The sequence below is a fragment of the Sceloporus undulatus genome, chromosome 2 (assembly GCF_019175285.1).
Source record: "Sceloporus undulatus isolate JIND9_A2432 ecotype Alabama chromosome 2, SceUnd_v1.1, whole genome shotgun sequence".
Classification (NCBI taxonomy): domain Eukaryota; kingdom Metazoa; phylum Chordata; class Lepidosauria; order Squamata; family Phrynosomatidae; genus Sceloporus; species Sceloporus undulatus.
This window is the reverse complement of record NC_056523.1, coordinates 4,701,042-4,718,463: the sequence shown is the minus strand read 5'-3', so window position 1 is coordinate 4,718,463 and position 17,422 is coordinate 4,701,042. Positions and strand designations below refer to the sequence as shown.

At 45.2% G+C, this 17,422-nt stretch overlaps 1 protein-coding gene and 1 long non-coding RNA gene across 2 annotated transcripts in view; both read left to right on the top strand.

Moving 5' to 3' along the window:
* Positions 1-255: 255 nt before the first annotated feature.
* On the top strand, positions 256-8,035 carry LOC121922884. The gene is made up of 4 exons (XR_006102248.1): positions 256-343; positions 3,888-3,921; positions 5,649-5,682; positions 6,946-8,035. It is a non-coding gene; the product is annotated as an uncharacterized LOC121922884 (long non-coding RNA).
* A 1,887-nt stretch (positions 8,036-9,922) lies between these two features.
* Positions 9,923-17,422, top strand: part of LOC121923946 (major histocompatibility complex class I-related gene protein-like) — a 23,047-nt gene continuing 15,547 nt past the window's right edge. Inside the window, exon 1 of the mRNA XM_042454907.1 lies at positions 9,923-10,053. Within this exon, the coding sequence (XP_042310841.1) occupies positions 9,969-10,053 (85 nt within the window). The 5' untranslated portion in view covers positions 9,923-9,968. The remainder of the gene's footprint in view (positions 10,054-17,422) is intronic.

Here is a 17,422-nt window from a genome sequence, read left to right as displayed (position 1 = left end):
TTATTGAGCTCCCTTTGGGTTCGACCAGTCAACCAATTAAAAATCCAGGTAACAATTGCCTTGTCTAGTCCACATCTACAAGCTTGTTTGCAAGAATACATGGGGAACTTTGTCAAAGGCCTTACTGAATAGGATACTGTATACTACATCCACAGCATTCCTTCGTCTAACAAGCTGGTAATTTTATATAAAAAAGAGATCACGTTTGTCTGGCATGACTTGTTTCTCTGAAACCCGTGTTGACTTTTTGTGATTTGGCATTGCTTTCTAGACTCTGAGGGTAGTTCTAACTTCCTAATTCTGTCTCTGCAGAGAAGTCGAGATGGCTACAAATCAGCCTCAGGTGAATGAAACCTCTCCTTTGCATATTTTCTCTAAGAGGGGTCAAGCTGGGAGTGGGGATGAGGATGCAGGTGGATTAGTTGAGACATGTGACCTATGTGTCCAATTGTTAGGCTGTTCTTGGAACTGCAGTGGAGCCTCTGACACTGAACTCAGCGGCCCAGCCCCTACATAAATAACAGCCTAGGAAGCATAGGTCCATGTATTGTTTTCAGCCAGTCTGGCATTTCCTGATGTAGTTCCAAAGAGAGACACTCGCCCCAGAAGTAATATACAGAATGAGCTAAGAGGTGGAGCTGTCTTTTATTTGTTTGATAATAAGATTTGTATGGCATCTGAGTCCAAGGCAGCACAGAAGCAGTTCAAGCAGAGAAGGAGAGTCCTGCTCCTGAATCTTGAGTTATGAACATCCTTTGAAAATCCCACCACCCCTGGTTGCAGTTTTTTCATTGGTTGCATTCAACTCCAAGGAACTGTAAGCTTGCTGCCTAGACATAAAGGAAGCAAGTATACTGAGAATCACTGAATGCTGCCACTTTGAGGCTATACACTAGACCTTTCTCTACATTTTCTCAGCCCCGTCTCTTCTTGGCTTTGGTCCTTCTCCTCTCTCTGGGAATAGGAGAGATGTTTTTTGTTTCCCCCATTCTCCCCATAGGACCCTGTGGAGAAACATCTCCAAGACTTCACTGCTCTGCTTGTTCCTTTAAATTCCATACCCGTGACAACCTTAATAGAGTCTATCCACTAGCACAGGTTCCAAGTGGGTGGTACACCCCCACAAGGACAGTGGAAAGATCCGGGGGCAGAGAAAGGAACAAGGGAAGCAGGCAGACAGGCAGGTGAGAGAAAAGGGAGTGCAGAAGGACCTTCAGTCAAAGTAATGTTGTGCAGAAAACAAGCAGAACTAACAGCCTTTAGGCCCTTGGTGGATGACAATTACATAAAACCTCTTTTCAGGGCCCTTAATATCAAAACCGCAGCGTCGCTGATGTTTCATGCAGTGGTGTTTTCCTGTTCTTCATCTGCCCACACAAGCTCAGTGGCAGTGGGAAACTCGTGAGGCTTAGATACAGGACTTGCTTCTGTGGCCAGAGTGGCTTCATTGGGGGCAGGTTGATGACTGGAGCAAGAAGTTGGAGCACATGGCAAGGGGGAGAAGTGGTGCAAAAAGAGCTTCAAATGGGGGTCCTGCTTAAACTTTTGAGCTTTGCTGGAACTTGGCTGGCATTTTGAGCTACTCTGCTGTTCCTGTTTTCTTTTGTCAACACAGGCTAAGAGAAGAGGTAATAGACAGAAGCAATGTTTGTGTATTTGTATATGTAAGGAGGGAGGACAACTGAAGCGTGTGGGGGAAACATGTCTAGTGGAGAGGGAGGAGTATCTGGGTTCAATTCTTGGAAAGAGCCTTTCATCTGGAGCGGCTCCCGCCGTTAGCTTTCATTTCCCCATCTGCACCAGTCTCCAGTCCAAGGGCGTGTGGCCTCTAAACACCCAATACAGCAACAACCTGCTGCACCCCCTCTGCTCCAACAAAGAAACATTAAGCACACTCCACCAGAGAGACGTTTCTCCCATTGCACCTGGTTGCCTTGGAGCAACATCTGAGCAGCGCCCAAGAGGCATTTTGCCTGCACTGGTTTTTTTGTAGGGGTGACATGGGTGAGAGGCTGTCTTGTTTGCTGCTCCCAGAGTGACCAGGTGTGAAGTGACCTGGTTATTTGAATTTGCAGAACAGCAGTAAATCTAACATTAGAATATGCATTGGATGGGGTGCTAGGGTGTTGCCCAAGACAAAGAGGCTGTTAGCCAGAATAAGTGGGGACCAATGATCTACAGTGGCCTTCCTCTCTTTCTACTCCACCGCCCCAACTTTCCTAGCATTGTTGGTTTTTCCAATGAGTCATGCCTTCATGATATGACTAAAGTATTGCACCCTCAGTTTAGTCATCTTAGCTTCCAGAGAAATTTCCAGCTTATCTGTTCTGGGACCCATGTTGTCTTTTTGACTGACCTTGCAAGCTACAGGTAAAAGGGCTTGGGGCACAGCTCTATGTCCATAGGCCATTATTGATCTAATCAGCTTTGCTACAACCTTGGAGAAATCTCTTAGTTATGGTGGTGATGGAGTTACAGCCAATGTCTGCTGGATTCAGGCTTTTCACAGAGACAACTGAAATGTGCCAATTAATTTCTGTTTGCCCTTAGGGACTGGATTTTTCTCAACCTGTTCCACCTTTCCTAGAAAGATTCTGTTGATTAATTATTTTTATTCATTTTTGTGTATTATACACTTGTGCTGTGGGAATGCTACATAAAAGTTTGGAATGCCTAAATCAATCACAGTCTATGTGGTGGCAGCAATTAAATCAGGGTTATCCACTGGGGAGATTAGACAGTCTCACACAAGAACCACAGAGCATTACCACATTTGTGCCAGAGTTGAGGCAACACAGGAGGTCCTCATATCAAGTGGCAGTGGTGGGACAGGTAGACAACCCTCATCATTTCATAGTGATTAACCCATGATAATCCTGCAATTGCAGAATGGTTTTCACATACATTGAAGTGAATGTGATTAAAGTGCCATTAACCCATGAATAACCAGTCAAGAAACAGCAGCAAATCATTCATGGGATTTTTCTATGAACTTTTTTGCTGTTTATTGCCTAGTTATTTCCTGGTTATTCTTAGGACAATAGCTCTTGTGTTAATCTCATTTTAATCCATTTTAATGTCAATTACATGATTTCTCAGGTTAATCACTTTTAATGTCCACAATCCCCCCCCCCCCGCCCGTGTGATAAGAGACATAGGTGAAAGAGACACCGTCAAAGGGCAATTAACAAAGGATGGAGATTCCAGTGAAAATTGCTGCGGTGGATAGAAGTATGTTTCACTTGTTCAGATTCCGTTTGTTCTTATTGCAAAGTGCTGAGAGAGAAAAGAAGAGAGAGGTGTGTTACAGACTGCCGAGAAGCGGCGGTCTGCCGCCGCCGCCGGTTGCAGCGTCTGGGAACTGCAGCAGCCAAACGATGCAGTTCCCGGACGCTGCACAGAAGGAGCGCGAAAATCACGCTCTTTCCTGGGCCCTGGAGCGACGCCGCAAGTGCCGAAGGGCGCACTTGCAGCGCACTCTGGGGTGCGATGTGCAGACACAGAGCGTCCGCTACATCAAAATGGCGGCAGCCGTGTGGACGGCCCCGCCGCCATTTGTTTATGGACTCAGTCCGTGATAGGGTTAGGGCATCTGGAAGAGATGCCCTTTCTAACCTAGCACGGACTGAGTCCATGCTAGGGTGTCCGTCTGTAACGGGCCAGAGAGAATTCAAACACTCTTTTATGTTGAGCATTGAAAACAGCAAGGCACCACATTTTTATGCATATTTTTGTGGCTAAAGCAGTTGTGATTACAGATAATTCTGGTTTGTGTGTGATTGTGCATATGCAAAACATATGTCCTGAGAAAAGGAGGAAAAACATCTAACACCCAACCCTTTCTTGCTCAAAGAACTGAATCCTTGTCTTTTCTCTCCTTTTTTTAGAAAGTGACCAAGGGTCCAACAGCACTTGGGAGAAGTAAGTGTGAAGTGAACCGCAAGAATTCTCTTGAATTGCAAGAGAAAAGGACATACACACAGAAAGATTACACTTCTAAGTCATATATTCTCTGATCCATACCCTTCCAGTATGGACACACTGCTTGATAACAATGCTGCCCCCTCCCAAACTGGGGCCCTTCAGATGAGCCTGGAACTGGGGGTCTTCTGCACTGGGCGGTCGAATTCACGTTATTTCGCACAATACCATCATACCTGGGAGTCCCTCCGCATTGGCATGATCAAATTGGCCAATCTGCATCGCGCGAAGTGCATTCAGTGCGAAGAATGTTTTGTCACACCGGTGCTCAACATGAGATTGGCCGATTCATATCGGCCCCTCGCACCAGCTCAGTGGTGCCCTGCATGGGTTGCGACCTTAAACGCTTCCGGGGTGAAAGGGGAGGTCACGTCATGACAGCCCGGTAAACAGCTGGAGAGCCAGCTCATGCACATTAACAATCGCGTTACAACGTGCCCCCTCTACATTCCTCTCTGTTTCCCCTCTACATTCCTGCTTGGTTTTAACGTTACCATGACCTTCCCTTACTAACAAATTAGCATGCCCGGTTCTGGCGTGTGTGTGTGTGAGTGTGTGAGAGGTATTCTGGGGTGGGGGGGAGGAGCAGTTCAGCGGCTGTCAAAGAGGCGGATGGAAATGGGGATGCTTTTTTCCTCCTCCTCCTCCCGGCTTGGGATCCAGCCCGGGCTGCATCACAGGCAGAGAAAGGCGCGGGCCGCTAGAAGCGCGGCGATCGCCGCCGTTCCAACGGCCTCCTCCTCCTCCTCTGTCGCCCAAGCCGGGAGGAGGAGGAGGAGGCCGCTGGAAACCCCCCCCCCCCCGCTTCCCTGGAACCGCAAGAGGAAAGACCCACTGGAAGTAAAAATTGGAATCTGGGGGTCTTGCGATGGAATTCAGGACTGGGTATCACACAAAGACCATTCGCACTGAGATCGAACAGAGCCCCAATCCAGGATATTGCCAATCCCCTTATCAGCGCACTGGCCAACATGCTCCAAAAAGAGGAGCCAGTATGCATTCATTCGGCAGCTCGCGCATTCACGTGAGTGCGGATTGGGCCATTCGAATGCTGGTATGATGGTATTGTGCGAAATAACGTGAATTCGAACCGCCCAGTGCAGAAGACCCCCAGTTTCCAGACTCGTCTGATAAGGGCCCTTATCAGACTTTATTTTTTTTTAGCACGACTATGTAAATAATCTCACTCATGCATTCTGGGTTTGTTGTTCACACTATGGAACCGTATCTGTATGTATCTCTGTGAGTTTTATTGCTCACACATGCCAACACGCAAATAAAGACGGAGTCAATGATGCAGATGTATGCGAAACACATTCAAAGCATGCAGAATTTTATCCCGTGTCTATTTGCATTGATTATTCACACAGCTGACAATGTGAATCTTTTAGGAAAACCCAGGGAGAAAAAAATGAGATTGATTATCCCAGGTTAAGTGGGGTGTTTGGCAGCCCCCCGCCCCAACAAAAAACTTACTTCAAAATGCATGTGAACAACAGAGCTTCAACCCACATTTTGCCAGGATTATTTTCACCATCCGAACAACCCCACAAAGAGGCCTCTTGGTCCCATCTCCAGACTACTGACACCTTCCCCTCCTTATAATGGAACTCTCAGTCATATGTGCCATTTAAAGAGAGGCTAACACAGTTTTCCTTCTCTTTCAGGGAGCACTGCACCAATCCAGTAATCCCAAATAAGGTAAATGGTGTGTGTGTGTGGTGGTGGGAACAAGAGGGTTAGGCCTTGAGACAGATCCAATATCTAGTCTTTATTTGGGGGCACGCTCTTTCTCCCAACTTTATGCTGGCCATCTCAGCAGTTGAAGAGAGAGGAGTTCAGAGAGAGAGGAGAAGGGTGCTGTGGCAGTGGGAACATGGGCATTCATGATACTTGGAGGACATCCAATAAAATCCTCAGGAAAAAGGCTTTATGGGTTAAAATATTTTGCATTAGTTGCCAAAAACCATCTTCCAACATCTTGAGATGTGTCTGTCTTTTTTCTGTGGTATTCAAGATACTTGCCATACTGTCTGCCTGGCCCTGTACCACTCCAGCCAGTGGGCTGTTCTGCTCTGCTTTTCTTGCTGGACAAGGCTGTGCCACTTCCATCTTGGGCACTTGGCATTTCAAGGAAAAGAAAATTGTGGCAGTGAGAGAGTCAGTCATTTTCTAGGGGAAGAAGGTGCCTTCCATAAGAAGAGAAGCCCTTTCTTTCCCTGCTTGCTCACTTCATTTTGCTAGGAAAGAAAGCAGCCTCCATGCTAAACACCATACTTTTTTGTGCACTTTAGATTATGCAGCAAATAAACTATTCCATCTCCTAATCCTGGACTCTCTGGTTGAAGTCAGCATTTTACCTTATCTCTTTGTCCAGGTTGAGCATCCCTTATCCAGAAGCCTGAAATCCTCCAAAATTGCCCACATGGGCGACTGAGATAGTAACACTTTCGCTTTCTGGTGGCCTAGTGTATACAAACTTTGTTTCATGCACAAAATTATGTTTAATGTATTATGTATAAAGTTATCATCAGGCTATGTGTATAAGGTGCATATGAAATATAAATAAATTACCATCTCCCAAGTTACCTCATTATGTGTATTCAAATATTCCAAAATCTGAAAAAATCCTAAACACTTCTGGTCCCAAACATTTCAGATAAGGGAGGCCCAACCTGTTCATGTTTTGAGATCTTGTCCTGGCTCACCCTGAAGCAGTCTTTGGAATTTATGGAGTGCTCCTTTGTGTGTCATACTCAGCTTTCATGATGAAGTTCTCTATTTGGCAAGAAGACATGGAGTCTATTTGTGTTATAATCTGTGAAGGACATTCACCCCTTCAAAGTCCTCTAGTGCACACTCCAAGTTCCTCTTCCCCATCTCACCTTTGCCCTGGATTAAATTCTTGGGGTTTCATGATCTTGACCTGATTCTAAAGCATTTCAGTGGTTTTTTTTCTTCCAGAATAAGTGGTCATTCTACCATGTAAGAGGATGAAGAGCCCATCCATCGAAGTACTGAATTCTGCTGTGCCCTGTGACAATTTCTTCACTGGCTTTTATTAATGAACATTTATAGAACTATTTTGATTGCATAGAGCTGGGTTTGAGGTGACTTGCTTTTTTAAAAATGTCTCCAAGGCTGCATCCACACTGCAGAAATAATCTGCTTTGACACCACTTTAAATGGCATGGCTCAATGCTATGGAATTATAGGAATTATAGTTTGTTGGGGCACCAGAACCTCCAGCCCAATAAACTACCATTCCCATAATTCCATAGCATTGAGCTATGGCAGTTAAAGTGGTGTCAAAGTGGATTATTTCTGCAGTAGGGATGCTCATAAGATGCTGCCTAGTGTGGCCAAAACTCTATACAGCCAGAGCTAACAAACAGCTGCTGAGGCAAGGGACAGAGAGGGAGAGTATGCCCAGAGTTGTACCCCGTTTTGCAAGCCATGAGCTTTAGAAATCCTGGGGGTGAAGGGCAGAGAGAAAGAGAAAGGTCTGTACCCCCTTTTGAAAGCCATGAGCTGAAGGGCAGAGAGAGGGAGAAAGGTCTGTACACTGTTTTGCAAGCTTTAGAGATGCTTTTGGTAAAGGTGAAACCGCAAGATTTGGGGAAATTAATGTTGAGAAATCATTCCTATATATTTAATGGTTAGAATTCAAAAATAGCTTAAATTAGAGATTGAAGAACTCTTTGTCTAACACAAGGAACGGATGTAAGGTATAGGATGTCCATAGGCTAATTCTGTCTGAAGACATCAGTGGAATTATTTTTGTTCTAGGATGATGCATCCTGTGATTCTTTCTATGACTTATTTAGCATTATATAATGAATATATTTTGGATTAATATAATGGGTATAATCTCCTTGGTGATATTTGCAGTGTGATTCAAAATATGGTGGATGATGTAAGATGAGTTTGCCATGAGTATAAAAGAGATAAGAAGCTGCTTTTCTGCACCATGCAAATCGAGAGTATGGGCTCTTGCTTGGTCACTTGCTTTGATTTTGCAAAACCAAATAAAGTTTTGTTCCTGCTTTTAAAATCCTCTGGCTTCTTGTTCATTTTTGGCTAACATACTGGGCAGGAAGAAATATCTGCATTTTGCAGCCCGGTTACAAAGGGAAGAGAGAGAGAGAGAGAGAGTGCCGAGGTTTGTTTTCCCCATTTTCCATGCCAAGACTGACCCCTTCTTCGTCTGGCCATCCCTGCTTTTTTGGAGAACTTGAGTGACTTTGTTGTTAGACTTTGGTTAGTTGTTTCAGGAAAAGCTATATGTACCATGTTATTACAAGACTTTTTGGTTTATCTGATGAAGCAATATATTAAGATGATCTTTGGAGTTCATATGTGGGGGACAGCGAGTAGACTGACACCATTTCTATGTGATTGGCAGGGAGAGCAAGAGATGGATGCCTATACGCTAGCCTGTCAAATCCTGATTTTATTTTTCCACACTGGATTCCTTTAAGGTTGCTTTCTGACTTAGTAGCAAAAATAACAAAAATGTAAAAACTTATCGTGGCTTTTAAAACCTCTTTATCCTGTTTATGATCACAACTGGTTGTCATATCATACAAGAGAGTTGTTGCAAACTCTGTTTCTAACCGAACAGGATGTGACATGTGAGCAGCATTTCCCAACTGAGAAAGCTTGTATGCACAGGAAAGCAGGCAGTGGCATTTCATCTTTAACAGGGGAAGAGTATATAGTTATTTATGTACAGTTATATCCACTACTAGGCATACCAGCATGGCATAGTGATCTGAGCATTGGAATATCACCAATATTTGACCAGAGTTCAAATCCCCACTCAGCCATAGAAACCCACTGGGTGACTTTGGCCAAGTCCCACCCTCTCAGCCTCAGAGGAAGACAAAGGGAAAACCCCTCTGGACAAATCTTGCAAAGAAAACCCCTTGAAAGATTTGTCATGAGTTGGAAACGACCTGCTGGCAGCACTGCTACTATCAGCATGGCTTCTTGCCTTGCAGGAGCATGCAATCCCACCACCGTGGAAAGATACACTAATCCAATTCATTTCTACATCAGTTGTTACAGTAAAATGGGATTTCAATCTTGGATTCTACAGGTGTATTGTACTTCAACCCGTAATCCATTGCCACATGCCATACTGGCAGCTGTTTCTGAGAACTGAAGTCTAAAGCAACTGGAGGATCAAAGGTTGAGAGTCACTGCAGCATGTCATCATATTGTCTGAGTTTTGCTTTGTTTTTAATTGCCAAAGGGTTTCTCAGAATGATTTTGCCAGAAATATATGGAGTCTTGGGAAAGAGAAGGTTAAGAGATGACACAATAATAATGTTTAATGGCTTAAATATTTGAAGCGGTGTCATATCAAGGGTGGAGCAAGCTTGTTTTTTGCTGCTCCAGTGACAAGGACCCAGAGCAATGGATACAAGCTACAGGAAAAGAGATTCCAGCTCAACATTAGGAAGAACTTCCTGAGAGTAAGGGCTGTTTGACAGTGAAACACACTCCTTACTTGAAGTGTAGTGGAGTCTCCTTAGAGGTCTTTAAGCAGAGGCTGGATGGCCATCTGTCTGGGATGCTTTGATTGAGATTTCCTGCATGGCAGAACGGGTTGGACTGGATGGCCCTTGCAGTCTCTTCCAACTCTATGATTGTAAGCCTGGAATAAAAAAAAATGTAGAGCCGTTTCAAGGTTGTGTGTTTTGTGTGTGTTGTGTGTACAAGAATGGCGGGGAGGGAACTTCTGTTTTCTCAGCAGTTTGCATGATTTCTGGGAAAGCACTTGACCTGCTGCGTTGCTCCAGCAGAGGGCAACACCAAGTCTGACTTGGGTCTACCCAGTAACCACTGACGCCATCAGAACGCTTAACTCCTATTGGTGGAATGGTTTCCCGGTCGGACAATGGGGAGCTTTCTCCCCTCCCCTTACACTCTGGTCTCAAAACCGAGAGGGAGGTTGGTGCCTCCCTCAGAGCCGAGTGCGGATGGCGCTGGTGTGGCGCCTCAGGAGGAGGACTGTCCTTCTCCTGCCGCTCCTCGGAGTGGCCCTTTTCCCTCCGGAGGCTGGGAGTGAGTGGCCTCCTTTGCTTCTTATCCTTATGGGTCTGGCCTGGGTCCACCCTGCGAGGAGGAGGAGAGAGGGTTTGGAGGGTCTGGGGAGGAGAGCAGGATTCGCACCCGGGGCCACGCTTGAGCAAGGGATACTGGGTCCGTTCTTGGGTGGGCCAATGGTTTTGTCGTGTGCCTTCAGTTTATGGGGCCCCTAAGGCGCTTCCTTGGCAAGATTGCCATCGCCTTCCCCTGAGGAGGCTGAGAGAGTGTGACTTTGGCCAAAGGCAGCAGCCACTGGGTTTCTGTGCCCAAGCCAGGATCCAAAGCCTGGTCCACAGAGTCTGTACTCCAACAAACCACTGCATTGTGTTGGCTCTTATATCTAGGGCTGCCATAATTGTCCACTATTGTGGCAACCCTAGTTATATCTGTATACCAATTATTATTATTATTATATCACATATCTGTATGTTATGTATAATAATATATTATATGAATGTGTGTCTGTGTATCTTGCCCACCTTGCCTTAAGGACAACAATTAAAAGCAGAATTAAAACACCACATTGCTTTTATCATGGCAGATATCCATCAGAAACACTACTACGTGAATATAAAAAACAACAAAAAGTCTTTAAAATACCAAGTTAAAAACATAAAAGCCTTAAAAAGGAAACCAAAGTACTCTTTCCAATAAGGGAAATGGGTGAAGCTTCCCCAGTTAATGTGGTTCATTGGTGTTATTCCTTCTGACAAAGTTGGGAGAGAAGGTACAAATAATACTCACCCTGTTCATATTTACAATGAGGGAAAAGCAAATATTAACCAACTGTTGTTTTCAGTGAATGCAGAAGGCTTTACTGCTTAGCTGTCGCATGAAAGTACATTTTATACAAGGAGAGTTTCAAGTCCAGTCCCCCCCCCCCCGGATAGGGGAATGACTGACTGCATGATCGTAAATCCCTTTCAATGAAGGTGTCAATGTGAGGCCAGACAAGCTTAGTTTTGGACATGGATCCAAGTAGACCTAATTGAACCGAGTCAACAGTGTGACGCGCGCTAAAAAGGCCAATGCGATTGTAGGCTGCATCAATAAAGTATAGTTCGAATCCGGGAGTAGAGTGCCACTATAGTCTGCTCTGGTCAGGCCCCCACCTGGCAATATTGTGTCCCAGTTCTGGGCACCCACAAGTCAGCAAGGACATTGAGGAGAAACTGGCAGCGGTGTCCAAAGGATGGGCGCCTACGAAAATGGTGATGGGTTCAGAAACCATGCAAGCCCTTATGAGTGAGCTTGGGATGTTTAATGTGAGAAGAGACGGATTCTAAGAGATGAATCTAGGAGAGCCCTGTTTACATATTTCGACAGGGATGGTCATGTTTGAGGAGTAGCAGCCAAGCTTTTTGTTTCTGCTGCTCTAGAGGGACCTAGGAACCCGAGAGCAAAGGCATGGCAAGCTCCCAGGAACCAGAGATTCCATCTCCACATCGTAGGAGAGGAGCTTTCCTGGACAGTGAAAGTCTGTTTGACCTTAGGACATAGAACAAACTGCCCTTCACTCGTGAGTGTGTAGTGGAGCCTGCCTTCCTGGTGAGGTCTCTTTAAAACAGAGGGTGGATGGCCATCTGTCAATGGGGAAATGCTTTGATATGGGATTTCCTGTATGGCAGAATGAGGTGTTGACTGTGTAAGACCCCTGTGGAGCCTCTTCCAAATCTCGTTGATTGATTCTGTTGGTTCTGTGATTTCTCCCTTCTTGTTTTCTCTCTTTCATGTTGTGTGTCTTTCTAATCATATGTTTAAAAAATCATATTTTTAAAACCCAATCTAAAAGTGTTGTTTTTTTTAAAACGATCTATGGTACGATAGAAGGAACTTGTTGTAGCCATTTCTGCCTTAAACCTTTGGAGTTGTCTTGTGAAGGTCTTTACTAAGATGAACACACAATAATGCCGAGCCCAGTACTGACCAAATTACTTTGAACCTTTTAGGTCTCTGTACCAGACCTGCCTGAAATGCCTGGTTGGGGGCGGGGGCAAGAGTTGGGTGCCACTGTCCAACATGACCCACACCTTCCCCGAACTCCGGCCTCAGGTATGCATGACACCATGCCAGGGTGTGGAGCAGCGTACGGCTATGGCAACCCTTTCCAGGGTGCAAAAAGGAGACGGTCTTTTGCATGCTTCTTTTTTGCATCTTGGAAAAGGGCCAGATCAGGGCCTGCCAGCCATGCGGTTGCCGCAGGCCCCACTTCTGGCTCAAAAAGTGGTGGCTGGAGGCCTCGATTCTTTGGGGCCAGTTTTGTCATTAAGCCCCTCCAAATCAGCAAACACCAGCAAGGGGGATAAGATAGGTGAGGCAGTGGCCTGACCGCCTTATCCTGCTAGCGTGACAGCATTTGTTATGCCTTTTGGGGGGAGGAGCAATTCCTAACCCGTATAAAAGTGGTGAGGGCATTTGATTCTCTATCCCCATTTGCACTCTCCATTCCCATCCTCTCACTATAACTCCACTCTCCCTCTCTCCCTCAATAAGTTCTTTGGGGTTTTTTGTGGGTGGGTAGTTTTTAACTTCTAATCGGCATAATGTTTGGAGCTCTGGCCCAGCCCCAAGTGTACATGTTTGTCATTTTTCAAAAAGAGAACGTTGAGGGTGGGGCGACTTCCCACATTTGCCACAGAGTAAAAAGAGGGGAGGGAGTTACAAAATCTGCAGAGCGTGTATAAGAGGAAAAGTTGGGGAAGGAGAGGTATACCGTGTGTCTGCCCAGTAAATGACTACTTCCCCCGAAATTTGGCTTTTCCTGCACGCTGGGTGTCATGTTCACTTTGTGGCTGCCCCATTCACGGGGTTGCCCACACAAGTGAGAAAGGGATGGCTACGGGTGGATGGGGTACCAGTTGGGAGTGGAAAGTGTATGCATTGTGTGACTGGCATTTGCCCTCTTGTGGGAATGTCGGTTTTTAAAAGCTGTGTGTTTTTTCGGGGGGATACACAGCCCCATAATTAACACTAGCTAACCCAGCCCCAGCCTGCATGTACGGGACTTTTTTTTAGCCCAGTGTCATCACATCTTCTCTTTGACTCCAACAACACTACATTCCCAGTGGCTCATTGTCATATGGTTCGTTTGTCCTACTAACTCGTGGCATGAGGCAAAACAATGCCTTCTTCCTGCCTTGTCCCCCAAGGACCAGAGTAAAACTGAAACTGTACACTCTTATCTCCACAACCACAATGTTTTTGCATTCCTATGGACATTTCTCTGCTGTCATTGCCTCTGATAGGTCAGCTATACAGGTCTTCTCACTGGGCTCGTTCCCACTCCACCAATGCATTTGAGGAATTAGATCCTCATGCTTACCAACATCTATTCCTCTTCAGTTCAGCTTCAAAGGTGCTGCTCTCCAAAATGCTTATGTGTTTTCTCTGAATCCATCACACCAGAACTAGGTTTGCTCTGCATCACTTATTCAACAACACAAACATGGCATGGGGCTCACTTTTTGTCACATTGCATTTCGTTGGGGACAATGAATTAGGCAGTGGCAAAATAGACTATAGATTTCAACTCTTGTGTGGCACAGGAGGGGAAACCACCTGAAAGTCTACGAGCCTTGGAAGGTGATTTTGCCAATTTGTTTTCTCTTTGCCCTTATTCTTACTTGAAGAGAAGCGATAGTCACTTACTAAAACTCATAGCTGAGAGAAATTTCATTTGCGATTCAGCGTCTTTGTTTGCAGTGAGATCAAATATCTTCTGTGGATTTAAGACTACCACCCACTGAAACAGGCTCAACCATTTGTGTTGAATCTGTCTTGTTGTTCCAAGATTCCATCTTGTTTAAAACACACTGTAGACTGACTTGGCCAGTTGCTGACAGGACCTTGGAAACTGGACATGTGATTGTGGGTGAACTGATTCACAGTGTTGTCACTGGTTGATGTCTCCCTTGTGATCCTTATTTTCAAGTTATTTTTGTGGAACTTTGAAAGATAGACATGCAGTTGTGATGCATAGGCAGCCTGTATGCTGCTTCTAGTTCTGTGGTATTACGGGCCTGTGAAGGAACAATGAATATATTGTGTTAATCCAGTAGCATTTAGTTTTTGTTAAAATAAAAGGAGTGCAGAGAATAGAAATTGAAGCAAAGTTTTTGTAAACATGTTGACTTCCCTTATCTGGAATTTCAAAATCCGAAATACTCCAAAAATCTCACATGGGGGGATGAGATACGTGACGCTTTGCTTTCTGGTGGTTGGGTTACATAATTTTTTTTTCATACCACAAAATTATTAAAAATATTGTGCATAAAGTTTCTATCCAGGCTATGGTTTAACAGGCTATGTGTATAAGATGTATAACAAGGTACTTTAATTTCATGTGTCGATTTGGGTTCCCTCTCCACGATATCTCATTATGTGTGTGCAAATATTGCAAAATCTGGGGTGGGTGTGGGTTTGAAATCTAAAACACTTTTGCTCCATGCAGTTTCAGATAAGATAACAAGTAATGAACCAGGCTAGGAGTGCGTGTGGGATGGATGTCCGGCCACCTCTCTGAAGACAGCACAGTAGGGGAGTTGATGAAGGAGTTAGTCCAGAGTCCGGTCCAAAAGTCACCAATACATCAGTCAGTCATAGCAGGGCAGAGGCAGAAGCTAGTTCCAGAGATCGAATAACCAGATCGTAACATCCTCCTTCCGTGGCTTTATTCCTGGGGGAAGGCCAGGAAGGAGAGAGCAGCTGGGAAAGTGTGCCACAACCTCCCCAACCTTCCCCCCGCTATAGCTGGCCTTCCTCCGCATGGCCCCGATAGCACAAGGGGAGTGTGCAGGGGGTTTGCACCCGCAACGGTCGTCTTCCGTCCCCTGCCTCTATAGGATTGCTGAGGGAAGCTGGCCTACATCACTGGCGGGGGGGGAAGGAGAGTGCATGCGCACCCCTCCCACCTCCCCCACATATTTGTATTCTATTTCCATGGGGCTCTTGCACCCATAACCCCCACGAAAGCGAAGGGCCAACTGTAATTGAAAGTGAAGAGGAGAGAAAGCGCATCAGAGAGATGAGGGCCAACAGGAAGAAATCCCAAAACGGGAGCCAGAAACAGCAAAATAGCAGGAAGGTGAGTCTTGCTCTGTAGGAAAACAGCTTAAGGAAACAGGTGTTCCAGTATGCAAATTTGGGGACTTGTTGGTGGAAAGAGCCTCACAAATAAAGACATCTACCTTGTGATATCAGAAGAGTTCCTCACTCTTTTTGTCTGGTTTCACTCCCACTAACAAGACAAGGCTGGATGGTCCATGATGATGCCTTAAATTCGACGGTGACTTATGGTGGCCTTATGTAGGGTTTCTTGTTAAAATTTACTCAGAAGAGGTTTGCCATTGTCTTTTTCTAAAGTTGAGTGAGTGTGGCTTGCTCAAGATCACCCATTGGGTTTTCATGGCTGAGTGGGGATTTGAACCTTCCTTCCTCAAGTCCTATCCCAAGGCTCAGACCACTACATGAGACTGGCTCCTCATACAGTACAAACTGCTAGGCCTTAAACTACAGTCAGACCTCCCTATCCATGGGAGATCCATTCCAGAACCTCCCCCCCTCCATGGATACAAAAAAATGTGGGGCTTCCAACTTCCATTCTGCCTAATGGCTGCACAATGTGCACCCACCCGCTAGCACAGCTGCATGAACGCGTGACCACTGGGGACAATGGGACTTGCCATCCACAGATGCTCAGATCTGCAGATGGCAAACCTGCGGATACAGAAGTCCAACTGTACAAACTACTAGACTTCAAAGGACAAACCAGGCCTCACACTCCCAACTTTGTTGTTATGTGCCTTGAGGTCAGTGCCTACATATGCTGTTTCAGCCTGATTTAATAGAAGCATAGTTTCCATGCTGAGGGAAGTAAGGGAAGAAAACATACATGGGGAAAGGTTGAGGGAGTTGGGCATGTTCAGCCTGGTGAAGAGAAGACGGAAGGATGATGTGATTTCCTTCTTTAAACACTTTAAGAGAGGAGGGACAGGTTTATTCTCTGCTGCCCCAGAGGGTAGGACTAGGTCTAATGGTTTTAAGTTACAGGTAGATTTGGACTGAACATTAGAAGGAACTTTTTGACAGTTAGAGCAGATTGGCAATGAATAATTGCCTAGAAAAGTGGTGGGGGTCTCTGTCGCTGTTGTTAGCTACCTTCAGATTGACCTCGAACAGTGGTAACCCTGTGTCAGAACCCAAAAGGTTCTTGGGTTTGGTTCTGTCATTATGGACAAAGCTGGAGTATGTATATATAAAGTCTGTATTAGTTGTGGTGTGTGTGTTTGTAGTGTTATATGAAATAGGCGAGTTTCAATTTCCAAGAAAATGCCTGTCAAGGATGAGGCATTGGAAGGAGTTTATACTCCAGTTTCCAGGCAGAAATCAAAGTTACATTACACAGTTACCAGGCGGAAAATAAAAGGTTGTAGTACAGTTACTGAATTATAGAATCATAGAGTTGGAAGAGACCACAAGGGCCATCTAGTCCAACCCCCTGCCATGCAGGAAATCCAAATCAAAGCATCCCCGACAGATGGCCATCCAGCCTCTGTTTAAAGATCTCCAAGGAAGGAGACTCCACTACACTCCAAGGGAGTGTGTTCCACTGTTGGACAGCCCTTACTGGGCTGAAATCAAATCATTACATAAAAGTCACCAGGCAGAAATCAAATGGTTGCATTGCAGTTACCAGGCAGAAGTCAAAATGTTACATAGGTGGTTCCAGTCTATATATAGTGACAAGCAGGCAGAGAAGTTTGGTACCAACTTAAATACTGGCTGATCACTATTGTCCTGGGTCTGCAATAAAGTGTTTTGGTTCTTTCACCAAGACTATTGTCTGAGTCCTTGGAACAGAACTGACTAACCCTGACATCCTATGAATGAGACCTGCCCAAGACACTCTATTCTCTTCAACTCTGCCCTGGTCTTGCAGACTCAGGGCTGGGTCCTCCCTGATTAAGTCTATTGACCTTGTAAGGTGCTCTTCCTATTGCCTTCTAACTTACGAAGCATTAGCATCTTTTCAAGTGAGTCATACCTTCTTGTTACGTGAGGTAGCCTCAGTTTAGTAATCTTGACTTCTAAGGAGAGTTGAGGCATGATTTGTTTGAGGACCAATTTGTTTGTCTTTTTAAACCATCCAAGATAAACTCAGAACTCTTCTCCAGCACCACATCTCAAATGAATTGATATCTTCCTCTGGACATCTTAACAAAGAGGTTGGAAGTGGACAGCTCACTGCTGGGGATACTTAGCTGGAGATCCTGCTTTAAGCAAAGGATTGGATTCAGTGGCATATGGGGTCCCTTCCAACTCTATGATTCTATGATTATGGTGACCC